This window comes from Oncorhynchus mykiss, chromosome 5, assembly GCF_057628025.1.
Source record: "Oncorhynchus mykiss isolate SJ-2025 chromosome 5, ASM5762802v1, whole genome shotgun sequence".
Taxonomy (NCBI): domain Eukaryota; kingdom Metazoa; phylum Chordata; class Actinopteri; order Salmoniformes; family Salmonidae; genus Oncorhynchus; species Oncorhynchus mykiss.
Genome location: NC_143026.1, coordinates 85,617,963 through 85,644,295, shown reverse-complemented (window position 1 = coordinate 85,644,295; position 26,333 = coordinate 85,617,963). Strand labels below are relative to the sequence as shown.

Sequence of the window (26,333 nt, the reverse complement as noted above, 5' to 3'; positions counted from 1 at the left end):
CAATCAACATTTTGAACCGTTTTAATCAACAGTGCATGGTACACAGGAAAAGCATACAGTACACCTGGTAAGGAAGCAAATGTTGGTCAAAAAGACAGGAACATTGGACACTGTCGACACTGACAGAAAACGTCACTTTTACAGGAGGATACGGGTTACAGCTCCTTAATACACACAGCTTCACAGAAGAGAAAAGGCAACCATGTTTGTTACATGTTAGGTACCGACTGAGCTGGGAAACAGGAACATATGCTGCCTGTCTAACATCTGTCTACTGGAACTGATTTTACTGAAGGAAGGTAGTTAGCCTTATTTCTATTCAAGAGGAATAGTGAATGGTAATACAAGTGCCTTGCTAAAGGTTACAATACTCATTATTAGTTTCTACCATGTTCTGGATCTATACATCAGTTCTGTTCTTAAATTTGCCTCAAATGAGGCAGTAAAGAGAACTTCCAGGTAAGTGATGGCACAACATAAATGAATCACACAGGTATGTGGTCTTACCAAACGTACAGATGTAAGAAACCTTGAACCACAACACTAGTTCAAACATATGTGATGGTGGAATTGTGGTTTTCAAGCATTGGTTTAACTCGCTGAAGAAATACAAAAATCATGCAAACAATAAACATCTACACAAAGAGAAATAACACAGATGAATTCAGAGTTATAATACCATACACTGATGACACTGCAGAAATCAGCAACTTGAGGTCGGGATATGGTTAACCTCCAGTATGGCTTAAGACAGGAGACGATCACATACACTAAATGTATGTAATGCCATTATATCTTTAACTTACTCTGAATATGTATTGTTATTTCTATTTAATGAGACAGACCAATTAACAAGATTCATCATCACAAAATCGTGTAGTGTATACAATTTCCCCCCCAATGTCAGTTTCATAACTGTATTTGACAGATTATATTCAAGATATGGGGGGGACCAATCCATTACATCATTCAGACAACGAATAACAGAGTCATCATCAGCCTCATCTGATGTAACTCCTGGCGTTTTTTCATATATCATCATCATACCATCTGATATGCTGCTGAGAGAGAACCTTCAAGGACCACACCGTCTCACTCTTCATGGACCACACCGTCGCACTCTTCATGGACCACACCGTCGCACTCTTCATGGACCACACCGTCGCACTCTTCATGGACCACACCGTCTCACTCTTCATGGACCACACCGTCTCACTCTTCATGGACCACACCGTGGCACTCTTCATGGACCACACCGTCTCACTCTTCATGGACCACACCGTGGCACTCTTCATGGACCACACCGTGGCACTCTTCATGGACCACACCGTGGCACTCTTCATGGACCACACCGTCTCACTCTTCATGGACCACACCGTCTCACTCTTCATGGACCACACCGTCTCACTCTTCATGGACCACACTGTGGCACTCTTCATGGACCACACCATGGCACTCTTCATGGACCACACCGTCTCACTCTTCATGGACCACACCGTCGCACTCTTCATGGACCACACCGTGGCACTCTTCATGGACCACACCGTCTCACTCTTCATGGACCACACCGTGGCACTCTTCATGGACCACACCGTCTCACTCTTTGGAGTTGTACTACAGAAGGTGACCAATAAGTGTGTACAATGGCAGTTCAATTGTTGACCATTTGTCCTGTAGCCTTCATCTTTACCTACATCAGCTTGGCAAGAATCAACTGTTGACTTGCATCAGTTTCTAAACCGCACTGTCATCGGTCGTTGCAGAAAAAGAGCCATCCGGATTGGAACCCTGATATCTTAACCTGAGAGTCTGATTCTTTCAGAAGAAGCAAACACAAGCTTGACCTCACTCAAACAGAGCTTCTCTCTTCTTCCTCACCATCTATTTCCCTCCCACAAGCATATAAAAAGAGCAGAGCGGTTAGATTGTAAGGCGGTTTCTATTTCTGCCAGTAATGAGATCAGCAGAGGAGAGGAGCAGGGTCACCTTCAGTACCGAGTACATAACCTGCAGTCTCACTCCCAGCCCTCAGCCCTGGCTCTGTATACTTCAGGATTATTGTAGGTTTACTATTATTACAACAGACTAGTGGCTTTAACACTTTACCAGAGACATATAGGCACGCACACAGTCATGCATACACACAAACACATAGCAAACACACACATGCACACCATTGGAGGCTGGTGGGAGGAGATATAGGACAGGCTCATTGTAATGACTGGAATGGAATAAATTGAGCGGTATCAAACATGGAAACCATGATTCCATTCCAGTCATTACAATGAGCCCATCCTCCTATAGCTCCTCCCACCAGCCTTCACTGACGCGCACACACACACACACACACAACCTTTTAGCAGCTTATTGGTGGACAAAAGTTAAAATCCTACATTAAAAAGGCAGTTCCAAATAAAAAATGGTTGAAAAACCAAAGGACTGAAAACTAGGGGACTAGCGTTAACTAGGGAATGTATTGAAAAAGCATGGCATCATCCTCTTCAGCAAAGGCTTCATTCATTCTGGTGACAAACACAGAACCAAATCACTTTGATCTCCAGCTGAAAAGGTCAGGTTTTCCTGTGACCTCAAACTGCAGTTTTTAATAGTCTGACTCCTTTCCCAGATTGAGGCGTGGTGATGTTCTTCTTGACTTCACTGAGCTAATCTAACAGGGGACAACAGACAGTGCACATAGTCTGTAAGCACACCAGAGGGCGCTGTTGCAGTCCATTTCTGACAGGCCAGTTCGGTTGGATAAAATGTGCTTGCTGGAATTAAAGATAAAAACCACTGATGGTTCTGTTGGATGTCAGCTGTGCCACTCATCCTCCCGGTGGGGTTTAGGCCTAACGTTTAATCACCACCTGTTCATATGCACCAGCGCCAACCCTAAAACAAATAGGACAAATTAGCAATCACAAGTACCTGAGTGAGGGTGGGTTGAATTTAAATAATAAGCATTTTAAGTAATCATTTAATAAACAAATCTATACATGAATAAATTAGATATCTTATTTTAAGTGTGAGTTATTGTGAGTCTAACTCTGTTAAAGACTTAGGCTACCTGGTAGGCAGGTGATGGCTTCCAAGGGCAGTGCTTCCTCCGGGACCGACAAACAACCGCAGGCCTTCCTCTGAAACAGACAGACACACAAACTTTGAGTGGCATTTGTGGTGAAACTGCTTTATTTATTTAGCAGCTGAAACAACACTCCTCATCAGGAGCCTGGTTGCTAGGCAATCAACAAATGAATCCAGTATTGACAGGAGCATTCTGCTCGCTGTAGAGGAGGCCGGGACCTTGAAGAGTATCAGCGACACAATCCTTCCTCAGTAGAGAAATTCATTAAAACATGCTGATAGAAACCTTATCAACCCCGTCTGCATACGGTACTCACCCACGGTAAGAATCTACTCCATATCACTGAGGTCACCAGGAAGCAAGCAAATGTATTACTATTACATTATTATTATAATTTAGATGATTTATTATTATTAATGTATTATTGCAGCTGCCACCTCATTAAAGTCGTTAGATGCAGTTTATCAAAGCACACTGCTCTTTATTACGGGTGACAATTTTAGTAATCATCACTGCATTCTCTGCCAGAAAGTTGGTTGGCCCTCTTCAATGTCTCCTAGTTTGATACATTGCTATGTTTTCATTTATAAAGCTCTTTTACAAAAAGTCCCACTGTACCTAACATCATAACTAAACTTTAGACATACAAGTTACCACACCCAGTCTCAGGGATGGTTAACTCTGGGAATTCCTTTGGTCTCTACTGCGTTGGGTAAATCAGCTTTTAGTTCTTGCACCTTATTTGTGGAACAATCTTCAACATTTTCTTAGATTTGATGTGCTGGTACCTCTAGGGGAATTCAGAAAGCTGATTGAGGACCTTATTACTGATGAATATGTTTGTTTTTAATGACCGTGTTTTTCTTTCTGATTCCATTTTGTATTTATATTTTGTGTCTTTTCTGTATTTAGGACTCATCTCTGAAAGAGACCTTGTCTCAGTAGGAGTCCCTGATAAAATACATGTTAAATGAGGTGTGTGTGTATATATATATATATATATATATATATTACTTGTGTCATGCACAAAGTAGATGTCCTAACCGACTTGCCAAAACTATAGTTTGTTAACAATAAATTTGTGGAGAGGTTGAAAAACAAGTTTTAATGACTCCAACCTAAGTGTATGTCAACTTCCGATTTCAACTGTATATATTCTTATCACAACTAATTTGTACTGACAATTTTCGCAGCAACTTTTATACAGTATTTGAATTAATCACTTATGAATACTGGTGTAAATGTTACTGGAATGGAGTGTAATTTAACTTCATGAATTCTAATACCACATCTCAAACATGCTTTCAACTTTATTTTTAGACCCAGTATACAATTCTAGAGTTAGAACTGCATGTAGAGGTAGAACTACCCCTCTAAGGTCAAACTATAACCTGCCTTGGTCTCTGACTGGCTCTGGAACTTGGTCTCTGACTGGCTCTGGAACTTGGTCTCTGACTGGCTCTGGAACTTGGTCTCTGACTGGCTCTGGAACTTGGTCTCTGACTGGCTCTGGAACTTGGTCTCTGATTAGGTTGTTAGGTACCTTCATGGCTGGAGTCCAGCAGGCTGGGGGTGAAGTCTTGACTCTGAAGGATCTTCTCCACCACGTCATCAGCATCCACCCTCGATGCCTCCACCCTCATCATCTGACCCTCCATGGACCCTTGCTTCACCAGGTGTCTGGTGGTGGGACATACAGGATCAAGTTACAACACATAGGTTACATGCAGTCTCTTCAGATAGAAGGTGTTTATCTTTTTTTATTTTTGTGTGACATCCATGATGCTGAGAATGTTGTGTAACAACAGTGACTAGTCCAATGAGTCAGAAATGTCATTGAGATACATGGCTGTACAGTAATGTAAAGACTGTTGCTTAGGCTACCTACAGTGCCATGCGAAAGTATTCGGCCCCCTTGAACTTTGCGACCTTTTGCCACATTTCAGGCTTCAAACATAAAGATATAAAACTGTATTTTTTGTGAAGAATCAACAACAAGTGGGACACAATCATGAAGTGGAACGACATTTATTGGATATTTCAAACTTTTTTAACAAATCAAAAACTGAAAAATTGGGCGTGCAAAATTATTCAGCCCCCTTAAGTTAATACTTTGTAGCGCCACCTTTTGCTGCGATTACAGCTGTAAGTCGCTTGGGGTATGTCTCTATCAGTTTTGCACATCGGGAGAGAGAAATTTTTTCCCATTCCTCCTTGCAAAACAGCTTGAGCTCAGTGAGGTTGGATGGAGAGCATTTGTGAACAGCAGTTTTCAGTTCTTTCCACAGATTCTCGATTGGATTCAGGTCTGGACTTTGACTTGGCCATTCTAACACCTGGATATGTTTAGTTTTGAACCATTCCATTGTAGATTTTGCTTTATGTTTTGGATCATTGTCTTGTTGGAAGACAAATCTCTGTCCCAGTCTCAGGTTTTCTTCCAGAATGGTCCTGTATTTGGCTCCATCCATCTTCCCATCAATTTTAACCATCTTCCCTGTCCCTGCTGAAGAAAACCAGGCCCAAACCATGATGCTGCCACCACCATGTTTGACAGTGGGGATGGTGTGTTCAGGGTGATGAGCTGTGTTGCTTTTACGCCAAACATAACGTTTTGCATTGTTGCCAAAAAGTTCAATTTTGGTTTCATCTGACCAGAGCACCTTCTTCCACATGTTTGGTGTGTCTCCCAGGTGGCTTGTGGCAAACTTTAACCAACACTTTTTATGGATATCTTTAAGAAATGGCTTTCTTCTTGCCACTCTTCCATAAAGGCCAGATTTGTGCAATATACGACTGATTGTTGTCCTATGGACAGAGTCTCCCACCTCAGCTGTAGATCTCTGCAGTTCATCCAGAGTGATCATGGGCCTCTTGGCTGCATCTCTGATCAGTCTTCTCCTTGTATGAGCTGAAAGTTTAGAGGGACGGTCAGGTCTTGGTAGATTTGCAGTGGTCTGATACTCCTTCCATTTCAATATTATCGCTTGCACAGTGCTCCTTGGGATGTTTAAAGCTTGGGAAATCTTTTTGTATCCAAATCCGGCTTTAAACTTCTTCACAACAGTATCTCGGACCTGCCTGGTGTGTTCCTTGTTCTTCATGATGCTCTCTGCGCTTTTAACAGACCTCTGAGACTATCACAGTGCAGGTGCATTTATACGGAGACTTGATTACACACAGGTGGATTGTATTTATCATCATTAGTCATTTAGGTCAACATTGGATCATTCAGAGATCCTCACTGAACTTCTGGAGAGAGTTTGCTGCACTGAAAGTAAAGGGGCTGAATCATTTTGCACGCCCAATTTTTCAGTTTTTGATTTGTTAAAAAAGTTTGAAATATACAATAAATGCCGTTCCACTTCATGATTGTGTCCCACTTGTTGTTGATTCTTCACAAAAAAATACAGTTTTATATCTTTATGTTTGAAGCCTGAAATGTGGCAAAAGGTTGCAAAGTTCAAGGGGGCCGAATACTTTCGCAAGGCACTGTATCTTGTATCTCAGCATAGCAGCTTGCTCAGGTGTGAGGTCGTCTATTTATTTATCCTTTGTTCAATTAGTAAGTCAACATTGAGATTACAGAATCTTTTTTTCAAGAGAGCATTAGCATCATTGATCAGGGGTGTCTCTCAGTCTCACCTGTTGAGGCGTTCGCAGGACGAGGCGCTCTTCACCGGAGTGCCTGTACAGGAACCAATGGTACTGGTGGGGGTGGGGTGTTCAGGCAGGGCTGTGCAGGCTGACGCCCCAGCAGTAGGGGGCATCATCCCCATCCTGGCTTCCCTGTCTCCCCTCTCCCGGTCCCTGCTCTCCCTCTGGTCCCTGGTGTCCCTAGTGTCATCAGAGGGCTCCAGGATGCTGGCGATGCCGGTGGAAGCGCTGCCCACAGAAGTGTTCCTGCGATGGGTACACTCTGACAGGCTGGAGGAGCGGGAGTGACCTGTGCTGTAGCCTGGGGTGGAGAGGGACAGAGGGGTAATAGCAAGGAGGTTAGAGCACACACACAAGCCTTCAGACACATAGGCAGGCTACTTCAAAATATTCATCATTAATATCAATAAGTAACAACATCAAGGCATAATGCACTAAAGCACATTATCACACACTAAGTACATGGTCACTCATACACACAAAAAGAGTCACAAGTCTGCATACAACATGTCAATCATTCACAATTTTAGAGAGCAGTTTTGTGTTATGGAAAAGGACTGAGAGTGGAGCAGATTGAAGCCTTGCGGTGTGATCAATGATTTAGCAGCAGAGATGGATGCTAGCCTAGCGCCCACACACTCACATTTCAGGAAACTGTTAACGCAGAGACACTGCAGAGTCTCAATGTACCGCTAGCTAGTCAGGCTACGGTGAAGGGAACAAATCGCCCACACACTAACACTCCCTACAGGATCACTACAAGCCAACCACTGTGTGTCTGAAATGTCTCTCAAAGCTAACTGATATAAAACCAACCCTCCAAACTATAAAGAAAATAGAATATTGTACAACTAGTCTATAGACTTTTCTCTTGCTTTAATGTCTGTAGGAAGCAATGGTAGGAGTAGGTTTATCAGAGTGAGTTGGCTATCAGAGGAGTTGAGTGAACTCCTCACTTTCCTACAGACCATTCATTATAGGGGATCTGATCTGCCTGTAACAGATCCTTCATTCACTAGCCAGACTACCATTGATGTAAATGATTTTATTTGTATTAGTTTACCACAATAAACATATTTATTTTTTAATTACCACAGTAAAATAGGTCAAGGTTAGAAAGGCACATCAAAGACACCAGACATGCAGACAGAGGAATTCAGCAAAGTAAAAATGGAGACAGAGAAAATAAAATGCTGAGACAGACAGTTGTACAATGGCCTGTATGGAAGTGACAATCGTCATACTGGGACTTTGAATGATGACTAGTTAGGAAGTATGTTAGCATGGTAGAGAATGAGCTAGATCTCCACGCTACATGTTGCACTGTACATTAGAATGGCTGTGTTGGGAGTATTAGGAGGGCCTACCTGAGACTTTAGACTGCTGACTAGCGTAGCTGGATGTTCGGGAATGGCAGGAGCCCCCAAGTTCATCGGAAACAGAGGGACACTTTCCTTCTCGGCTCTCTGTCAGGTTTTTAAAACAGGACATAGGGGTTGGTAATGGGTTGAGTGTGGACTGGGATTACAGTAATATTCCTATAACAGTATTCAAAGGGAAGAGACTAACTAGGGCCAGCACACTGTGAAAGGGGACCATGTCTATGTTCCCTCAGTCCTGTGCTCACAGGGTGGACCGCTGTGAAAGGGGACCATGTCTATGTTCCCTCAGTCTTGTGCTCACAGGGTGGACTGCTGTGAAAGCATCCAAACAGACAAGTGGAAATGAAGTAGAAACCAATAGGTTGTCCATAGTAGTCTGTCATCCCCTTATCAACACAATTTCAATCAAAATCACTTTCACTGTGGACCTCCCCTCCCACAGACGCAAAAGTGTGTTCCTATTTTTAACCAATAACCATGTGAGGGTTGGCGGCAGAGAGATCGGAGAGAGCATCAAAAAACAGCCTGAATTCTACATCAAGCCTCCTGGGGGGTAGAGCACACACCACTTCAGACAGAGAGGGAGAGGGAGCGCGAAGGGAGAGGAGAAGAGTGCTCTTCTCTTCTACACATGTTGAATATGACACATTAACAGCAGCTGAATCACACAGAGACCGATTCAAATTCCTGTATCAGGTGAGGCTTGAATTGGATTAAAGATTGAGAGGATCTATAGGTGCAGCTGGTTATACAGCAAGTCAGTCTGCCATTCAAGAATATTATTATTAGTACAGGAACAAATCTCAAAGTTACTGCAGCCAAAGAGAAAAGCAGACTTCGATCAATGACAAGAATCAATCAGAGACTGAGAGGAACGATGGTCAGTAACTAATGCTCCATATACAGTCATTTATATCCAATCATTTTACTTCTGGTTTTCCTCATTCCAAGTCTGTATTTTCTGAGGCATACAGCTCAGCAGCTGGCAGGGTTTATTTATGCTAATGACTTAATTGTCAAACAGAATAAGAAGCAAGTGCCTTGATTAATAGGCCTACAGATGTAGGATCTTAATTTGACCTGAATTGTCGCAGCAAAATAATCTTTGCAGCAACGGGATTTGAATGTTTAGTCCATAACGTTGCTTGACCGGTGGTTAGGCTAATATCTGGCCAAAATGAGGCGACTTGAAAAGTGGAATACTGTTAATATAACAGTGTATTAGTGTGGGTTTTCAGTGAATTTATGTCAATCACAAAACATCTGCATTTCCTGCGGTGCAGTAAAATTCTCAGCAACGAACAAAAGAGTGATTAAATTAAGATCCGACACCTATATATACTCTTGCCTCTGATTTACCAGAGATTTATTATACCGGACGTGTTTGTTAAAAGCTGCTATATTTCATGATGCACGCCAAAGCTGACTGAGGAACGCTGACTGAGTCCTATAAACGCACTGTGGTGAGTTCTGTGGGAGAAGAGGTGTAGTAAGGAGTAGTTAGTCTAGTCTCATTTTACCCATGAAGGCCTTCTGGTTGTCCCCTCCCTTCCTCTCTTCCAGGAGGCTCTCTGCATCTCCCTGGACGCCGATGAATGTGCCTGTGGAAGGAGGCCTGTGGAGGACAAACAGAAGGGGTTGGTTCATGCACAGCAACACAAATTATTCGCAACAAAGCCTCCTTCACTCACGCCTGCCAAACATACCTTCGTAAAACTGACTATCCTACCGACCCTCGACTTCGGCAATGTCATTTACAAAATAGCTTCCAATACTCTACTTTATGCAGTCTATCACAGTGCCATCCGTTTTGTCACCAAAGCCCTTTATACAACCCACCACTGCGACCTGTATGCTCTAGTCGGCTGGCCCTCGCTACATATTCGTCACCAGACCCACTGGCTCCAGGTCATCTATAAGTCTATGCTAGGTAAAGCTCCGCCTTATCTCAGCTCACTGGTCACGATAACAACACCCACCAGCACGCGCTCCAGCAGGTACAGTGGGGCAAAAAAGTATTTAGTCAGCCCCCAATTGTGCAAGTTCTCCCACTTAAAAAGATGAGAGAGGCCTGTAATTTTCATCATAGGTACACGTCAACTATGACAGACAAAATGAGAAAAAAATCCAGAAAATCACATTGTAGGATATTTCTGGATTTTTTTCTCTGTCAGTGTACCTATGATGAAAATTACAGGCCTCTCTCATCTTTTTAAGTGGGAGAACTTGCACAATTGGTGGCTGAATAAATACTTTTTTGCCCCACTGTCTGTATATCTCACTGGTTATCCCCAAAGCCAACACCTGCTTTGGCCGCCTTTCCTTCTAATTCTCTGCTGCCAATGACTGGAACGAATTGCAAAAATTGCTGAAGCTGGAGACTTATATCTCCCTCTCCCTCACTAACTTTAATCATCAGCTATCTGAGCAGCTAACCGATCACTGCAGCTGTACATAGCCCATCTGTAAATAGCCCACCCAATCTACCTACCTCATCCCCATATTGTTTTTATGTTCTTTTCTGCTCTTTTGCACACCAGTAATTCTACATCATCTGCTATTTAATCACTCCAGTGTTAATTTGCTAAACTGTAATTACTTCGCTACTGTAATTACTTCGCTACTGTAATTACTTCGCTACCTATTTATTGCCTTACCTCGTCACACCATTTGCACACACTGTATATAGACTCTTTTTTTTCTCTATTGTGTTACGCTTGTTTATTCCATGTGTAACTCTGTGTTGTTGTTGTGTCTCACTGCTTTGCTTTATCTTGGCCAGGTCGCAGTTGTAAATGAGAACTTGTTCCAAACTGGTCTACCTGTTTATTTAAAAAAATGTACAAATATGATTATGAAAAGAGTTTTAAGTATTTGTCTAAAACATTAACGGAACTGTTTTTCAATTAAAGCTACGTCAGTGATTTGCTCTGTGTTTTTATTAAAGGAAAGGGAATGAGAAGGGGATACTCTGACTCAGAGAGGTGCGGGGGGCTGCCTTAAACCCTCCAAGACAGTGAGTCTGATGATCAACAGCTTTCCTCCACTATCTGCCCAAGGCAATAGCACATAATACATATTGGGGTCATCTCCTGCTCCAGGGGCAGTTGGCGTTCCTTGTCATTTTCCAACACAGACTGGGGCTGAACTAACATATTGTCCCCTCTACTTTATCCCTTATGTCACCCTGGCCTCTTCAATGCCTCTGCCTCCCTGTCCGCCCCACTCCTCTCAGAATACATGGCTGAAACAACTTCACAGTCACCTAGACCTCATAGAGACAGTGAGACTATAGACCTACCCTGGATGTTAATCTGCTGTTTTATCCCTGTACAGGATGATGCTGTGGTGTGTTACTTGGCAAGCCAACTCAGCTGTGACCACTGTTTCATCGCCCCACCCTGGTCTGCTCTAGTTTAGTTTACACAGACACATCTGCTGAGTACAATCCTCCTCACATTCTTGGAACCGCTCCCACACAAACATGGACATGGGCCAAAATGGCCCTGCGTTAGGGTTGCAGGGTAGGAGAGATGAGCATGTCCCCCTGGCTCCCATCATAACTTCATCCCATGTAAAGCCTTCTCTAATGCTGTGCTGATCCCTGACTCCCCATGCTACACACTCCTCACACAGTCTAACAGGCAAAGCCTTCAAGACCTGGAGCTTATTCATATGGATGCAACACCACAGAAATAACATATATATTTCTAAGAACAGACATTACTCTCTGTCATGTCCAAGAGGGACATCTCTCTGCAAGATTAGTCTACATTTATATTTACAACATTGCAACCCACTGAATACGGCCTTGGTTTGAAAGAGTATGTGCAAACCTTTTCTTTTGCTAGACTTTACAGTATAACACAGTATTTACTCTAAAGTGCTGTTGACAGTTTTATGTAACCTGAAATGTAGGACACTAAATCAATGAGGAAATTAATTGCTTTCATGGTGAATGCTTAGTTTGAAATGTTCTTTCTCTCACCTACAATCTAAATGACACCCACTGTGTTCCTACTATGTATTACAAATAAATACTATAGAATAATTCTCCTTCCTTAACCCCCCCCCACACACACAACTGTAGCCTATCATAGAGAAGCAGGAAGGAATCCTTGCTGCAGTGTAGGTGGGCGGAAAACATTGGTCACAAAGGGAAATGCTATGCAAATTTGAATGCGCTTCACTGTAGGGGGAAATCTGAGCGCATTTTCTTCAATTGCATTTGAAACATTTCTCGTATCTAAAAACCAAATCATTATAGGCCTTCATTTAAAAAAAAAGTGAAGGCACCACTTACGTTTTAAAACAGGGGTCCCCGGACATCAGTTGTGTGCTGATGATAACCTGTTACAAAAAGAAAACGGAGGTTTGAGCTCTCTTGACACTGACATACAAAACCTAACCTGGTCCCAGATCTCCTTGTGCTGTCTAGCCAACTTGCTTGACAATGACTATAAGATAAGAGTTGGCAAGACATCACAAACAGATCTGGGACCAGGCTAGAAGAAAGCAGCGGAGACTGATGTGATGTACTGGAATTGATAGAAACCCATCTCTCCAATCAGTACCTTGAGTATGGAGTTGTCCTGCCGGGTGTTCTTGGTGTCGTAACCTTCCAGTAGACATCTACGTGTCGTGTTCCCAGAACCAGCAAACTCAGCCAGGTTTAGGTCTGCAAAGCCAAGCTGAGGAGAGAGGATCAGGTTAACTTGCAGACAGAGCTGGAGGGTGGTGTTGTGGGCTTTGTTGTTTTTCTCCTATCAATCTCTTTCTGTACCTCAACCTTTCAGTGTCTCTATAGACAAACCAAAGGAAGAACCGTAGACTAATCCATTTTCTCTGGCTTTATTGATTTAATTGACTATTTTTAGTCTCTGGAGCATAAACTTTAATTGGATACACTGGCTATTATCTAGGTAATTTCCCATTTAAGGTAAAAGCTAATCATTACAATTTAAATGGTTTAACACTAATCAATGAGTGTTTTTTCACTTGTTGTAGGCCTATTTTTAAAGGGTAAATATTTTACCACTAGAACAAAACATGTACCACATGGACAGAGCTTAACTGTGACACCAACTCTAGACTCCCTGCAGGCAGAGAAAGCAACCTGTTCACTAAGCATAGATCAATGTAACTAACTATGTATTGGGAAAGAAAGCAAGAAGAGTGTAAAAAGGAATCACTCTCTGAAACAGTACCTTTGCGTACGTCTTCCCACCCTTTAGCTCCTATCAAATAAAACAGTGAAATCATTTGAATGTAAACAGTGACAAAGCAAAAACCAGTAAACTTTATAGACATGCCTTATGCCAATCTATGTTCCAGATGAGGTTTTACAACATTAATAGGAACAGGATGAACAGGTTGAATAGGAGTCTGAGGGCCATACCTTCCTGACAGACACGCGGCACACACAGGGGTCAAGCACGCCCGTCCCAGCGGTGGCACTCATCTTACAGGGGAAGGAGAACCTCTTCTTCCAGCGTACACAGTTAGCATGGACCGGCTCCCTGCAGGAGAAATACAGAAATGGTCACATATTGATACACAACATCAGCACCAATCGCATGGCATAGGTGATAGTATCACACACTGTCTGAAAGCGAGGCTAGCCAACTGGAAACATGGGACGGTCCAACTAAGGACATGGGTCAGCTTGACAATCCAGAGGGATAGATTTATTTTAGAGGCTGATTGTCGTGGCAACATAATGGAAACATTATGATCATTAAACATGGGCCTAATAGGTTATTGATTACGGATTCTCACTAGAACCCATCCCTGCATGTTAATGGAGACCAACTGTAGAGGATTTAACCATGTGGTTCGCAGAAACACTTGATAGTCCATTGGAATTGATTATTGTCCTGTTTCAATCATGTCATTTTACTAACCCTGCTCAGCATAGGCCTAAGTGTTGAGAGACTGGTAGGAGGGGAAGAGATTGAAAGAAAGAGAGTGTGTAGGGGGTAGTATTCCAGTTCTCCAGATAGCTCTTCTTCCTCTGGCATCCTCTCTGACTTCACCCACTCAATGTTCTCACCATCATCTCCCTTCTGTCCAATCCCCCTGATCTAAATGGACCAATACACTTACAACTCACACCTCTCCTCTATAGTGAACAACTGATGATGTCGTTGGAAATAAAAATGTAAATGAATAATCCTTACAACATGACATCTTGTGGAAAAAAACTCTGTACATAATACTCCAACAGGGAACTCCCCATCCAGCGGAGTATTCCACTCCCCATACACCTCAGGCTGAGCTCAGGGTTCTAACTAACTAGACGATTAGCTGTAACCTACTCCTTTAATCCAATAACAGGGTGTGACCAGTGTGCAAAATACAGGTAGGGCTGGTCTTTAATTCTATTTGTTAAAATGCAATTTTGTACAGCTGCATTAGTACTGTGAAAACAAAAGCTTATTCCAAATTAAACAAACAGCCCCGCCTCTCTGACAGTTGGTTCGGGTTCTTTCAATCGCATTAATCTCTACGCCACCTGTCTTGAGCTTTCGCTAGCAAACGTAAAACATTGTATCGACTTGGTCCAGCCCGCTAGCGAACTTGCAACATTGTTTCAACTGGGCCCTCAGTTTCCTGTGGCGATGAGCTCCGGACAGATACTGCTGTATTTGCTTCCGTATTTCAGCCCATTTTCAGATGGTCATTTTAGGTCATTTCCACGTAAAAGGACCCATGAGAACTAACATGGGAAATTCATAGGAGCATGTCAAATTCGGTGTCAAATGAAAGCTAAGAGTCTATATTTGTTTTAATGAAGGCAGATACAGTGACTTCGGAATGTATTCAGACCCCTAGACTTTTTCCACATTTTGTTACATTAGCCTTATTCTAAAATGGATAAAATAAAATAAAAAAACTCATCTACACACAACACCCCATAACGACAAAGTAAAAACTGACACTTTTACAAATAAAACACTGAAATAACTTATTTACATAAGTATTCAGACCCTTTGCTAGGAGACTCGAAATGAGCTCAGGTGCATCCTGTTTCCATTGATCATCCTTGAGATATTTCTACAACTTGATTGGAGTCCACCTGTGGTACATTCAATTGATTGGACATGATTTGGAAAGGCACACACACATAAGATCCCACATTTGACAGTGCAAGTCAGAGCCAAAACCAAGCCATGAGGTAGAATGAATTATCTGTAGAGCTCAGAGACAAGATTGTGTCGGGGGCACAGATCTGGGGAAGGGTACCAAAACATTTCTGCAGAATTTAAGTTCCACAAGAACACAGTGGCCTTCATTATTCCTAAATGGAAAATGTTTGGAACCACCAAGACTCTTCCAAGGCTGGCCACCCGGCCAAACTGAGCAATCGGGGGAGAAGGGCCTTGGTCAGGGAGGTGATCAAGAACCAGATGGTCACACTGACAGAGCTCTAGAGTTCCTCTGTAGAGATGGGAGAACCTTCCAGAAGGACAACCATCTCTGCAGCACTCCACCAATCAGGCCTTTATGGTAGTGTGACTGAAACCACTCCTCAGTAAAAGGCATGACAGCCCGCTTGGAATTTTCCAAATGGTACGTAAAGACTCTCAGATCATGAGAAACTAGATTATCTGGTCTGATGAAACTAAGATTGAAATCATTGACCTGAATGGCAAGCGTCACTTCTGGAGGAGCCCAGGCACCATCCCTACGGTGAAGCATAGTGGTGGCAACATCATGCTGGGGTGGTGTTTTTCAGGGACTGGGAGACTAGTCAGGATTGAGGGAAAGATGAACAGAGAAAATGCAGCGAGATCCTTGATGAAAACCTGCTCCAGAGTGCTCAGGACCTCAGACTGAGGCCAAGGTTCACCTTCCAACAGGAAAACAACCCTAAGCACACAGCCAAGACAACGCCGGTGTGGCTTCGGGACAAGTCTCTGAATGTCCTTGAGTGGCCTGGAGAGACCTGCAAATAGCTGTGCAGCAACACTCCCCATCCAACATGAGAGCTTGAGAGGATCTGCAGAAAAGAATGGGAGAAACTCCCCAAATACAGGTGTGCCAAGCTTGTAGCGTCATACCCAAGAAGACTCGATGCAGTAATAGCTACCAAAGTTGCTTCAACAAAGTACTGAGTAAAGGGTCTGAATACTTATTTAAATGTGATATTTCCCCCAAAATCTTTTTAAAAATAAATGAGCAAACAATTCTAAAATCCTGTTTTTGCTTTGTCATTCATTTTGGGTAAGTGGAGACAAATTGAGGGAGATTTTAATTCAGGCTACAAGAGTATAGGCCTAATGACAACCGCCGAATGACATCACACTTGTTGGTAACACATGTCTCTTTCCCTTCAAACGGCAGGTGCACAGTGCACTGTTTGGATGCTGGAATTATTTTTGGAGTGGTAGAATGTGTGCAGGTAGCCTACTTTTTGAAGTGATTCATTTGGCAATTAGATGAAAACATTAGTTTGTGTTGATGCCATATTAAAAAGGTAATGCATGTTTACAATTAAAATACGTCTTTACTATTAAGCCCATTTAAAATAAATCTCTCAAATAGGAAGTCTTGTGAATTATTTTTCAGTGGCATTATTTTTCAGAGTCAGTGGCATTATCCGGGGTCCGGGTATTGCCGAGGAAAACTTTGCTACATTGTTTATTTTCTATTCTTCTTTTCAGCAACTTCATGAACTTTGGTAACCATAGAGACTTAATAATACTGGGCGCCAGGGATTTCTGTCTGGCAGACAATGCAGAAGGAATGACACGCCAAGAGAAGGAAAGATAGAAAAGAAAGCAAGGCAGAGAGAAAATCTTTCCCCTACAAGGGACACAGGATGAATCATAGATCTGGTTCTTCTCCCAGCAACAAAACACATTCTACTTAGATTATTTTTAATATAAATAAAAAAATCTCATTAACTTGTTATTTTCAATGAGAAACACCAAAAGCACTGAGAACTGTTCTTTGTTTAAACATACCAGCCCGTAGAATGGTGCATTGTGGTTGTTCCCTCACAGAACTAACAGAGAGTCTTTTACATGATTTATTTCCTTAGAAATAATCTCACAGGAAATCATATCCACTGGCACTTACTGTAGGATACATTACAGTAGAGCATTAGTTTATAATGTATCCCTTTATCCTCCAGTATAAACTATGGCCTATTAGCATGGCTATCCATGTCAATTGATTGAGCTGTAAATATTGGACTATAAATTGTGCCTTCCTGTATTATACTTATGCTAACATGTTTATTCTATTATTTTTTATTTATTTAACCTTTATTTAACTAGGCAAGTCTGTTTAGAACAAATTCTTATTTACAATGACGGCCTACTAAAAGGCCTCCTGCGGGACAGGGGCTGAGCTTATTATTTTTATTAATGTAATATAAATATAGGACAACACACACATCGACAAGAGAGACAACACAACACTACATAAAGAGACCTAAGACAACAACATAGCAAGGCAGCAACCCATGACAACAACATGGTACGAACATTATTGGGCACAGACAACAGCACAAAGGGCAAGAAGGTAGAGACAACAATACATTATGCAAAGCAGGAACAACTGTCAGTAAGAGTGTCCATGATTGAGTCTTTGAATAAAGAGAATGAGATAAAACTTTAACAGAATGTGATTGGCAGAACAGATATTGTATGTGGAGGATGAGGGTTGCGGTAGATATCTCAGATAGGGGGGAGTGAGGCCTAAGAGGGTTTTATAAATAAGCATCAACCAGTGGGTCTTGCGATTGGTATAAAGAGATGACTAGTTTACGGAGGAGTATAGAGTGCAGTGATATGTCCTTTAAGGAGCATTGGTGGCAAATCTGATGGCCGAATGGTAAAGAACATCTAGCCGCTCGAGAACACCCTTAATTGCCGATCTATAAATTATGTCTCTGTAATCTAGCATTGATTGGATGGTCATCTGAATCATGGTTAGTTGCTGAAGCAGCTTCAATAAATAGTGGGAGGCCCCAGTGCACAACTGAGCAAGAGCACAAGTACATTAGAGTGTCTAGTTCAATTAACAGATGCCTCACAAGTCCTCAACTGGCAGCTTCATTAAATAGGACCCACAAAACACCAGTCTCAACGTCAACAGTGAAGAGGCAACACCGGGATGCTGGCCTTCTAGGCAGAGTTGCAAAGAAAAAGCCATATCGCAGACTGGCCAATAAAAAGAAAAGATTAAGATGGGCAAAAGAACACAGACACTGGACAGAGGAACTCTTTATTTTTCCCACCTTTATTTAACCAGGTAGGACAGTTGAGAACAAGATCTCATTTACAGCTGCGACCTGGCCAAGATAAAGCAAACCAGTGCGACAAAAACAAGTTATACATGGGATAAACAAATGTACAGACAATAACACAATAGAAAAATCTGTATACAGTGTGTGCAAATGAAGTAAGGAGGTAAGGCAATAAATAGGCCAATAGTGGCAAAGTAATTACAATTTAGACTGGAGTGATATGTGCAGATGAGGATGTGCAAGTAGAAATACTGGTGTGCTAAAGAGCAGAAAAACAAAAACAAATATGGGGATGAGGTAGGTAGTTGGTTGGATGGGCTATTTACAGATGGGCTGTGTACAGCTGCAGCGATTGGTAAGCTGCTCAGATAGCTGATGCTTAAAGTTAGTGAGGGAAATATAAGTCTCCTACTTCAGTGATTTTTGCAATTTGTTCCAGTCATTGGCCGCAGAGAACTGGAAGGAAAGGTGGCCAAAGGAGGTGTTGGCTTTGGGGATGACCAGTGAAATATACCTGCTGGGGAGCGTGCTACAGGTGGGTGTTGCTATGGTGACCAGCGAGCTGAGATAAGGCAGAGCTTTATCTAGCAAAGACTTATAGATGACCTGGAGCCAGTGGGTTTGCCAACGAATATGTAGCGAGGACCAGCCAACAAGAGCATACAGGTCGCAGTGGTGGGTAGTATACAGTGGGGCAAATAAGAATTTAGTCAGCCACCAATTGTGCAAGTTCTCCCACTTAAAAAGATGAGAGAGGCCTGTAATTTTCATCATAGGTACACTTCAACTATGACAGACAAAATTAGAAAAAAACATCCAGAAAATCACATTGTAGGATTTTGGTGGCTGACTAAATACTTTTTTGCCCCACTGTATGAGGCTTTGGTGACAAAACAGATGGCACTGTGATAGACTGCATCCAATTGGCTGAGTAGAGTGTTGGAGGCTATTTTGTGAATGACATCGCCGAAGTCAAGGAACGGTAGGATAGTCAGTTTTACGAGGGTGTGTTTGGCAGCATGAGTGAAGGAGTAGGAAGCAAAATAGGAAGCCGATTCTAGATTTAACTTTGGATTGGAGATGCTTAATGTGAGCCTGGAAGGAGAGTTTACAGTCAAGCCAGACCTAGGTATTTAAAGTTGTCCATCTATTCTAAGTCTAACTCTGCTTAGAAGACCAGCATCCCGGAGTCGCCTCTTCCCTGTTGATGTTGAGACTGGTGTTTTGCGGGTACTATTTAATGAAGCTGCCAGTTGAGGACTTGTGAGGCGTCTGTTTCTCAAACTAGACACTCTAATGTACTTGTCCTCTTGCTCAGTTGTGCACCGGGCCTCCCACTCCTCTTTCTATTCTGGTTAGCGCCAGTTTGGGCTGTTCTGTGAAGAGAGTAGTACACAGAGTTGTACGAGATATTCAGTTTCTTGGCAATTTCTCGCATGGAACAGCCTTAATTTCTCAGAACAAGAAGAGACTGACGGGTTTCAGAAGAAAGTTATTTGTTTCTGTCCATTTTGAGCCTGTAATCGAACCTACAAATGCTGATGCTCCAGATACTCAACTAGTCTAAAGGCCAGTTTTATTGCTTTTTTAATCAGCGCAACAGTTTTCAGCTGTGCTAACATATTTGCAAAAGGGTTTTCTAATGATCAATTATCATTTTAAAATTTTAAACTTGGATTAGATTAACACAACGTGCCATGTGAACACAGGAGTGATGGTTGCTGATAACCAGCCTCTGTATGTAGATATTCCATTAACAAATCTGCCGTTTCCAGCTACAATAGTCATTTACAACATTAACAATGTCTACACTATTTCTGATCAATTTGATGTTATTTTAATTGACACATTTTTTTGCTTTTCTTTCAAAAACAAGGACATTTATAAGTGACTCCAAACTTTTGAACGGTAGTGAATATATATATATATATAGGACAAAACACACATCACGACAAAAGAGACAAAATTACATAAAGAGAGACCTAAGACAACAACATAGCAAGGCAGCAACACATGACTTAGGTTTAGATCTTATCTGTCGGAAATATATCAGTTTGTCTCTGTGAATGGCTTGTCCTCTGACAAATCAACTGTAAATTTCGGTGTTCCTCAAGGTTCCGTTTTAGGACCACTATTGTTTTCACTATATATTTTACCTCTTGGGGATGTCATTCGAAAACATAATGTTAACTTTCACTGCTATGCGGATGACACACAGCTGTACATTTCAATGAAACATGGTGAAGCCCCAAAATTGCCCTCGCTAGAAGCATGTGTTTCAGACATAAGGAAGTGGATGGCTGCAAACTTTCTACTTTTAAACTCTGACAAAACAGAGATGCTTGTTCTAGGTCCCAAGAAACAAAGAGATCTTCTGTTGAATCTGACAATTACTCTTAATGGTTGTACAGTCGTCTCAAATAAAACTGTGAAGGACCTCGGCGTTACTCTGGACCCTGATTTCTCTTTTGAAGAACATATCAAGACCATTTCAAGGACAGCTTTTTTCCATCTACGTAACATTGCAAAAATCAGAAACTTTCTGTCCAAAAATGATGCAGAAAAATTAATCCATGCTTTGTCACTTCTAGGTTAGACTACTGCAATGCTCTACTTTCCGGCTACCCGGATAAAGCACTAAATAAACTTCAGTTAGTGCTAAATACGGCTGCTAGAATCCTAACTAGAACCCAAAAATTTGATCATATTACTCCAGTGCTAGCCTCCCTACACTGTCTTCCTGTCAAAGCAAGGGCTGATTTCAAGGTTTTACTGCTAACCTACAAAGCATTACATGGGCTTGCTCCTACCTATCTCTCTGATTTGGTCCTGCCGTACATACCTACATGTACGCTATGGTCACAAGACGCCGACCTCCTAATTGTCCATAGAATTTCTAAGCAAACAGCTGGAGGCAGGGCTTTCTCCTATAGAGCTCCATTTTTAGGGAACGGTCTGCCTACCCATGTCAGAGACGCAAACTCGGTCTCAACCTTTAAGTCTTTACTGAAGACTCATCTCTTCAGTGGGTCATATGATTGAGTGTAGTCTGGCCCAGGAGTGGGAAGGTGAACGGAAAGGCTCTGGAGCAACGAACCGCCCTTGCTGTCTCTGCCTGGCCGGTTCCCCTCTTTCCACTGGGATTCTCTGCCTCTAACCCTATTACAGGGGCTGAGTCACTGGCTTATACTGGGGCTCTCTCATACCGTCCCTGGGAGGGGTGCGTCACCTGAGTGGGTTGAGTCACTGATGTGGTCATCCTGTCCGGGTTGGTGCCCCCCCTTGGGTTGTGCCGTGGGCTATACTCAGCCTTGTCTCAGGATGGTAAGTTGGTGGTTGAAGATATCCCTCTAGTGGTGTGGGGGCTGTGCTTTGGCAAAGTGGGTGGGGTTATATCCTTCCTGTTTGGCCCTGTCCGGGGGTGTCCTCGGATGGGGCCACAGTGTCTCCTGACCCCTCCTGTCTCAGGAGTATTTATGTATGCAGTAGTTTATGTGTCGGGGGGCTAGGGTCAGTTTGTTATATCTGGAGTATTTCTCCTGTCCTATTCGGTGTCCTGTGTGAATTTAAGTGTGCTCTCTAATCCTCTCTTTCTTTCTCTCTCTCAGAGGACCTGAGCCCTAGGACCATGCCTCAGGACTACCTGACATGATGACTCCTTGCTGTCCCCAGTCCACCTGGCCGTGCTGCTGCTCCAGTTTCAACTGTTCTGCCTTATTATTATTGGACCATGCTGGTCATTTATGAACATTTGAACATCTTGGCCATGTTCTGTTATAATTTCCACCCGGCACAGCCAGAAGAGGACTGGCCACCCCTCATAGCCTGGTTCCTCTCTAGGTTTCTTCCTAGGTTTTGGCCTTTCTAGGGAGTTTTTCCTAGCCACCATGCTTCTACACCTGCATTGCTTGCTTTTAGGCTGGGTTTCTGTACAGCACTTTGAGATATCAGCTGATGTACGAAGGGCTATATAAATACATTTGATTTGATTCGATGACAACACAACATGACAACAACATGGCAGCAACACAACATGGTAGCAGCACAAAACATGGTACAAACATTATTTGGCACAGACAACAGCACAAAGTGCAAGAAGGTGGAGACAACAATACATCACGCAAAGCAGCCACAACTATCAGTCCATGATTGAGTCTTTGAATGAAGAGATAAAACTGTTGCAGCTCGTTCCAGTCTTTGGTCCCCTAAAATGGGGTAGGGGGGGACAACGTACAAAAAGTCCTTTCTAAACCGTTTTTATTTAACTAAGCAAGTCTCTTATCATTTCAAATCCAATGTGCTGGAGTACAGAGCCAAAACAACAAAATTGTCACTGTCACAATACTTTTGGAACTCACTGTATCTATAAGATATTTTCTAATTTCTCTCCCTCATGAAGAGAGGGGATAATGATAGTTCCAGAAGTAACAAGTAATGGTAGACATACCAATTAGTTATATACAATGGGAAATCAGTAGTCACAAACCACAGTTGGGTCACCTGCTACTGTCCTCCCTTCCACTGGCATACTGTTACATTCAGCTCATAACTGTTTCTTTGTCTTTCTGTTGTCTGGTGGTCAAACCAAGAGTGTTAAAACTTGACAACTACTCCCTTCTCTCTATTTCTCTTGCTCTGCCTCTCTCTCCAGTTAATGTCACCTCTCCCAGCTCTTACTGACACCTACCATGAGCCCCCCTCTCCTCCCATTTACTGTAACTAGCAACCACTGAGCACCGACCGACACCGGACATCGATGGACGTTGAAAAGTAGTTGAAATTCGGTCAGTCCACCCTGGCCTTCATGTTAACGTCCACAGACAGACCGGACTGGACCAAATCCGAACGCATCATAGGCATACGTTTCAGTTTGGATAGTACAGTAGTACAATGCAGTACATTAAAGAAAATCAGTGTATTGTACTGTGATGTCCAAACTTGTGAAACGTGAAGATGGCATTTATAGCCATAATTATGCATTTCTGTGTAGTAACTCCATTACCAGGTATAAAACCACTACACTTACGGGTAGTTCAATAACTAAAAGAGATTTTTTTCAAAGTCAAGGTGCCATGTCATAGCTGACAGCCCATTCTTTCTGCAGGCATCTTTGCATCTTAATTCGGAGCCCCTATTTATTTATAGCCACTATGCTGCATCAGTTGGGCTACAGGTGATAATTATTATTGCTAATAGCATACCTAATAATATGGTCCATGCACAAGCTATATGCATGGTCCAATATGTTAAAATATTTTTTACTAATAATTTTACAAATATGTTATTGGGCTCATTTCTGGATGAGGAAATTACATTTTAGATGGTGTCATAATTTTCTATTAATTTTGGAGTTGAATGTCCTTTTAAATAGTCACCAGAACTGAGCTTCTCAATCCTTCTACATAGAAATTCTCCGGAGGGGACCCCAGATGTGGAAAACAAAGGGATCAACCCCTTTTCCCCCCAAATGCTACACATTATTATAGAGGAAACACTGTGGCACTGACAGACTCATAAATATCCATTACTGAGGCCATTACAGAAGCACCCGCATTCTGAAGGAATCAGCGATGGCATCAGAGGGGCTGGCATGGTGTGGTCTGGCTTATTCACAGTGAAAGGAACCCAAACAGACAGAAACACAGAGGCTCTATTCATACACAGGCCTACCACTCAGTCAGAGGAAGTTTTTACCAGATTAAGAGAAGGATTTGCCAAAGGCAAATCATTTAGAAATTAAAGTATCAAGCTTGCACAAAACCCCTGCATAGGCTAAGCTCCATCTCACGTCTGCAAATCTGACAAGCTTATCCGGGCCTGGGGACGTGTGCAGAGCTACGGACAGGCTCCAGATGTTGGGTAGGCTAACCTGACCCGAGCCAGCCCGTTTCAGATGCCCAGACTCAGGCCCTGTATCCTGCCTTGCAAAAAGAGATGCAGCATCACGACCATGAATCAGGAAGAAGCTGAATGGATGGCACTGTGAAATCTAAGATTAGTGTCAATCAATGGAAAGAGGAAGCAACAAAAGTTTAGGAAAAAGTATGATGTCATAGTGAATACTGGAGGCTTGGACTGACAACGGCAAGCCACACTGACTCTGCTGAAGGATTGCTGTACATATTTAGCCTCCACACCACATTTCCTCTCTCCTCCTCAGGTATCAGGTTCATGTGGAGTTAAAGTTACAGTAGGAGATGGCTTTCAGGGGAAAGGGGATTAGCTAAACATGATGAAATCAAATACAATCCACTCTGTGAGAGGAACTCAGACCATTTATCATAAAACCATTCGAGTGCAATGTGCACACTATGACACCTGTCAGTAGTTGTCACACGCTACTTCGAGGAGTCATTACACAGTAATAAGGGCACTAATGTAAAGTGTTGCCTGTATTTATTTTTGATCTATCACCCATTTACTGTGCCTGGACTTTGACCATGGCATGCACCATTGTAGTGTGATACTGACAATATTCTCAAATGTAAAATGGAACATGTTCCTACTTGTGACTCTCCACTCCATCATCCTCGCAGACAGACATCTATTGTGCATACTAACGACAGGGTTTAGCAGTACCTTCCTTGCTAGCTATACATGCCGATCCAACCTGGTATTGTTTACAGCCGAAGCTGTGCAACGATGTGATGGTGCTAGTCAGATGACGGTTGCTAGCCTGGCAGCCAGCTAACGTTATCTAGGTTACGGTAACAATGTTATACCCAGCGAACTAGCAATGTATGGCTATTGCCTAATATTGGAAATTCTGAACATAACAGATAATAGACACAGGTACAAGAAAATAAAACATTATCTAGCATTGAGTTGCTAGCTAGCTAGCAGTTAACGTTAGCATTCTTACCGAGACGACTCCTCGGAGAAACCACCATCAAGGAGTCGGACTTTACAAAACAGGACACCGTTGACAAAGGGGACAGAAGAGAGCTCATCTAGCTCGAAATCCACTTTAAACTTGAATTTCTTTTTCTTCATCATCATGAAATCCATAAACCGTTAGTTTAGCCTGATAATGTGTCTTTCTTCTATGGATGTCAGTCCTTTTTACACCCCCATAGCAGCGGCGATGATTGGTGAATGACAATATTCGTGCTACAGTCAGCCGCGGAGGAAGTCTTTGGGCTCGTTCCGGGTCACCTTTATTTATAAAGGACTGCATGGTGCGTTCCAGGTCACCTACATTATAAGCGCTGCGGCAATCTGTTTTCTTTCTTTAGGTTAACTTGTTTGTTACTGTTTTTAGTTGGGATCTCTTCTGTTTCCATATTTTATTAACTCCCCAGCAAATAAGTAACATTAAAGAAAAATGTAAAGAGGGAAAGAAGAGTGCATCCAGTCCTTAACAGTACAATGTATCGGTGTCTGAATGAAAAAGGCAGCAGTACTTTGTCACCATCTTGTGGCAAATGAGCGGACTTACACACACGCTCGCACGCACACACACTCAGAGAGAGAGAGAGAGAGAGAGAGAGAGAGAGAGAGAGAGAGAGAGACAGAGATGATTGGTTATATAAGTTATAAATACATTATGTAGCAGACAGTGAGTTACAGGGAGATCATAGACTTTACAGACCATACACTGCATACTCAGCTGTCAGAGTTGGGCAGGGCAGAGAATCTATTCAGATGACTAATAGAAACGTGGTGATGGGTGGAGTAGGAGGGCTTATAAGGAGGGGAGAGACTGTAACCAAACTAATTTGTCTAACTTTCCTTCCTATTGAAATCTCTGTTGCACCAAATATATGATAGGCTACGGTCGAGAAAACAGCATATCAATAGTCTTTACTGAGGAATCCACACGCTTCCAGAGGGGCACAAAGCAGTAGGGAGTGGTGTATAGGTTCTGGGGAGACACACTGATAGAATAGACTAGGCTACTTGTTTACACTAGGGTGTGTCCATCCAAAATGAAATGAGAGGTCTCAAAATC

General features: G+C 42.5%; 1 protein-coding gene across 2 annotated transcripts; it reads right to left on the bottom strand.

Moving 5' to 3' along the window:
* Positions 1 to 5: 5 nt before the first annotated feature.
* eeig2b (EEIG family member 2b) lies at positions 6 to 26,273 on the bottom strand. Of its 2 annotated transcripts, XM_021604567.3 has the most exons (11): positions 25,245 to 26,273; positions 13,523 to 13,643; positions 13,332 to 13,361; positions 12,699 to 12,815; positions 12,428 to 12,474; positions 9,645 to 9,739; positions 8,110 to 8,208; positions 6,731 to 7,043; positions 4,629 to 4,765; positions 3,068 to 3,137; positions 6 to 2,892 (listed from the first exon to the last, which is right to left on the bottom strand). In XM_021604567.3, the coding sequence occupies exons 1-11, from the start codon at positions 25,388 to 25,390 to the stop codon at positions 2,850 to 2,852; spliced, it is 1,218 nt and encodes a 405-aa protein (XP_021460242.1). In that variant the 5' UTR covers positions 25,391 to 26,273; the 3' UTR covers positions 6 to 2,849. The 2 variants fall into 2 exon arrangements, with proteins under 2 accessions (XP_021460242.1, XP_021460243.1); XM_021604568.3 differs by lacking the exon at positions 8,110 to 8,208.
* Positions 26,274 to 26,333: the final 60 nt, after the last annotated feature.

Bases quoted from the DNA above. Each gene is read 5' to 3' on its own strand.
- eeig2b (XM_021604567.3), bottom strand. From the start codon at position 25,390: ATGGATTTCATGATGATGAAGAAAAAGAAATTCAAGTTTAAAGTGGAT. The intron at 12,475-12,698 runs GTACTGATTGGA...TTTTTGTAACAG, and splicing joins AGGACAACTCCATACTCAAG to GTTATCATCAGCACACAACT. The intron at 2,893-3,067 runs GTAGCCTAAGTC...TATTTGTTTTAG, and splicing joins AGCCATCACCTGCCTACCAG to GGTTGGCGCTGGTGCATATG.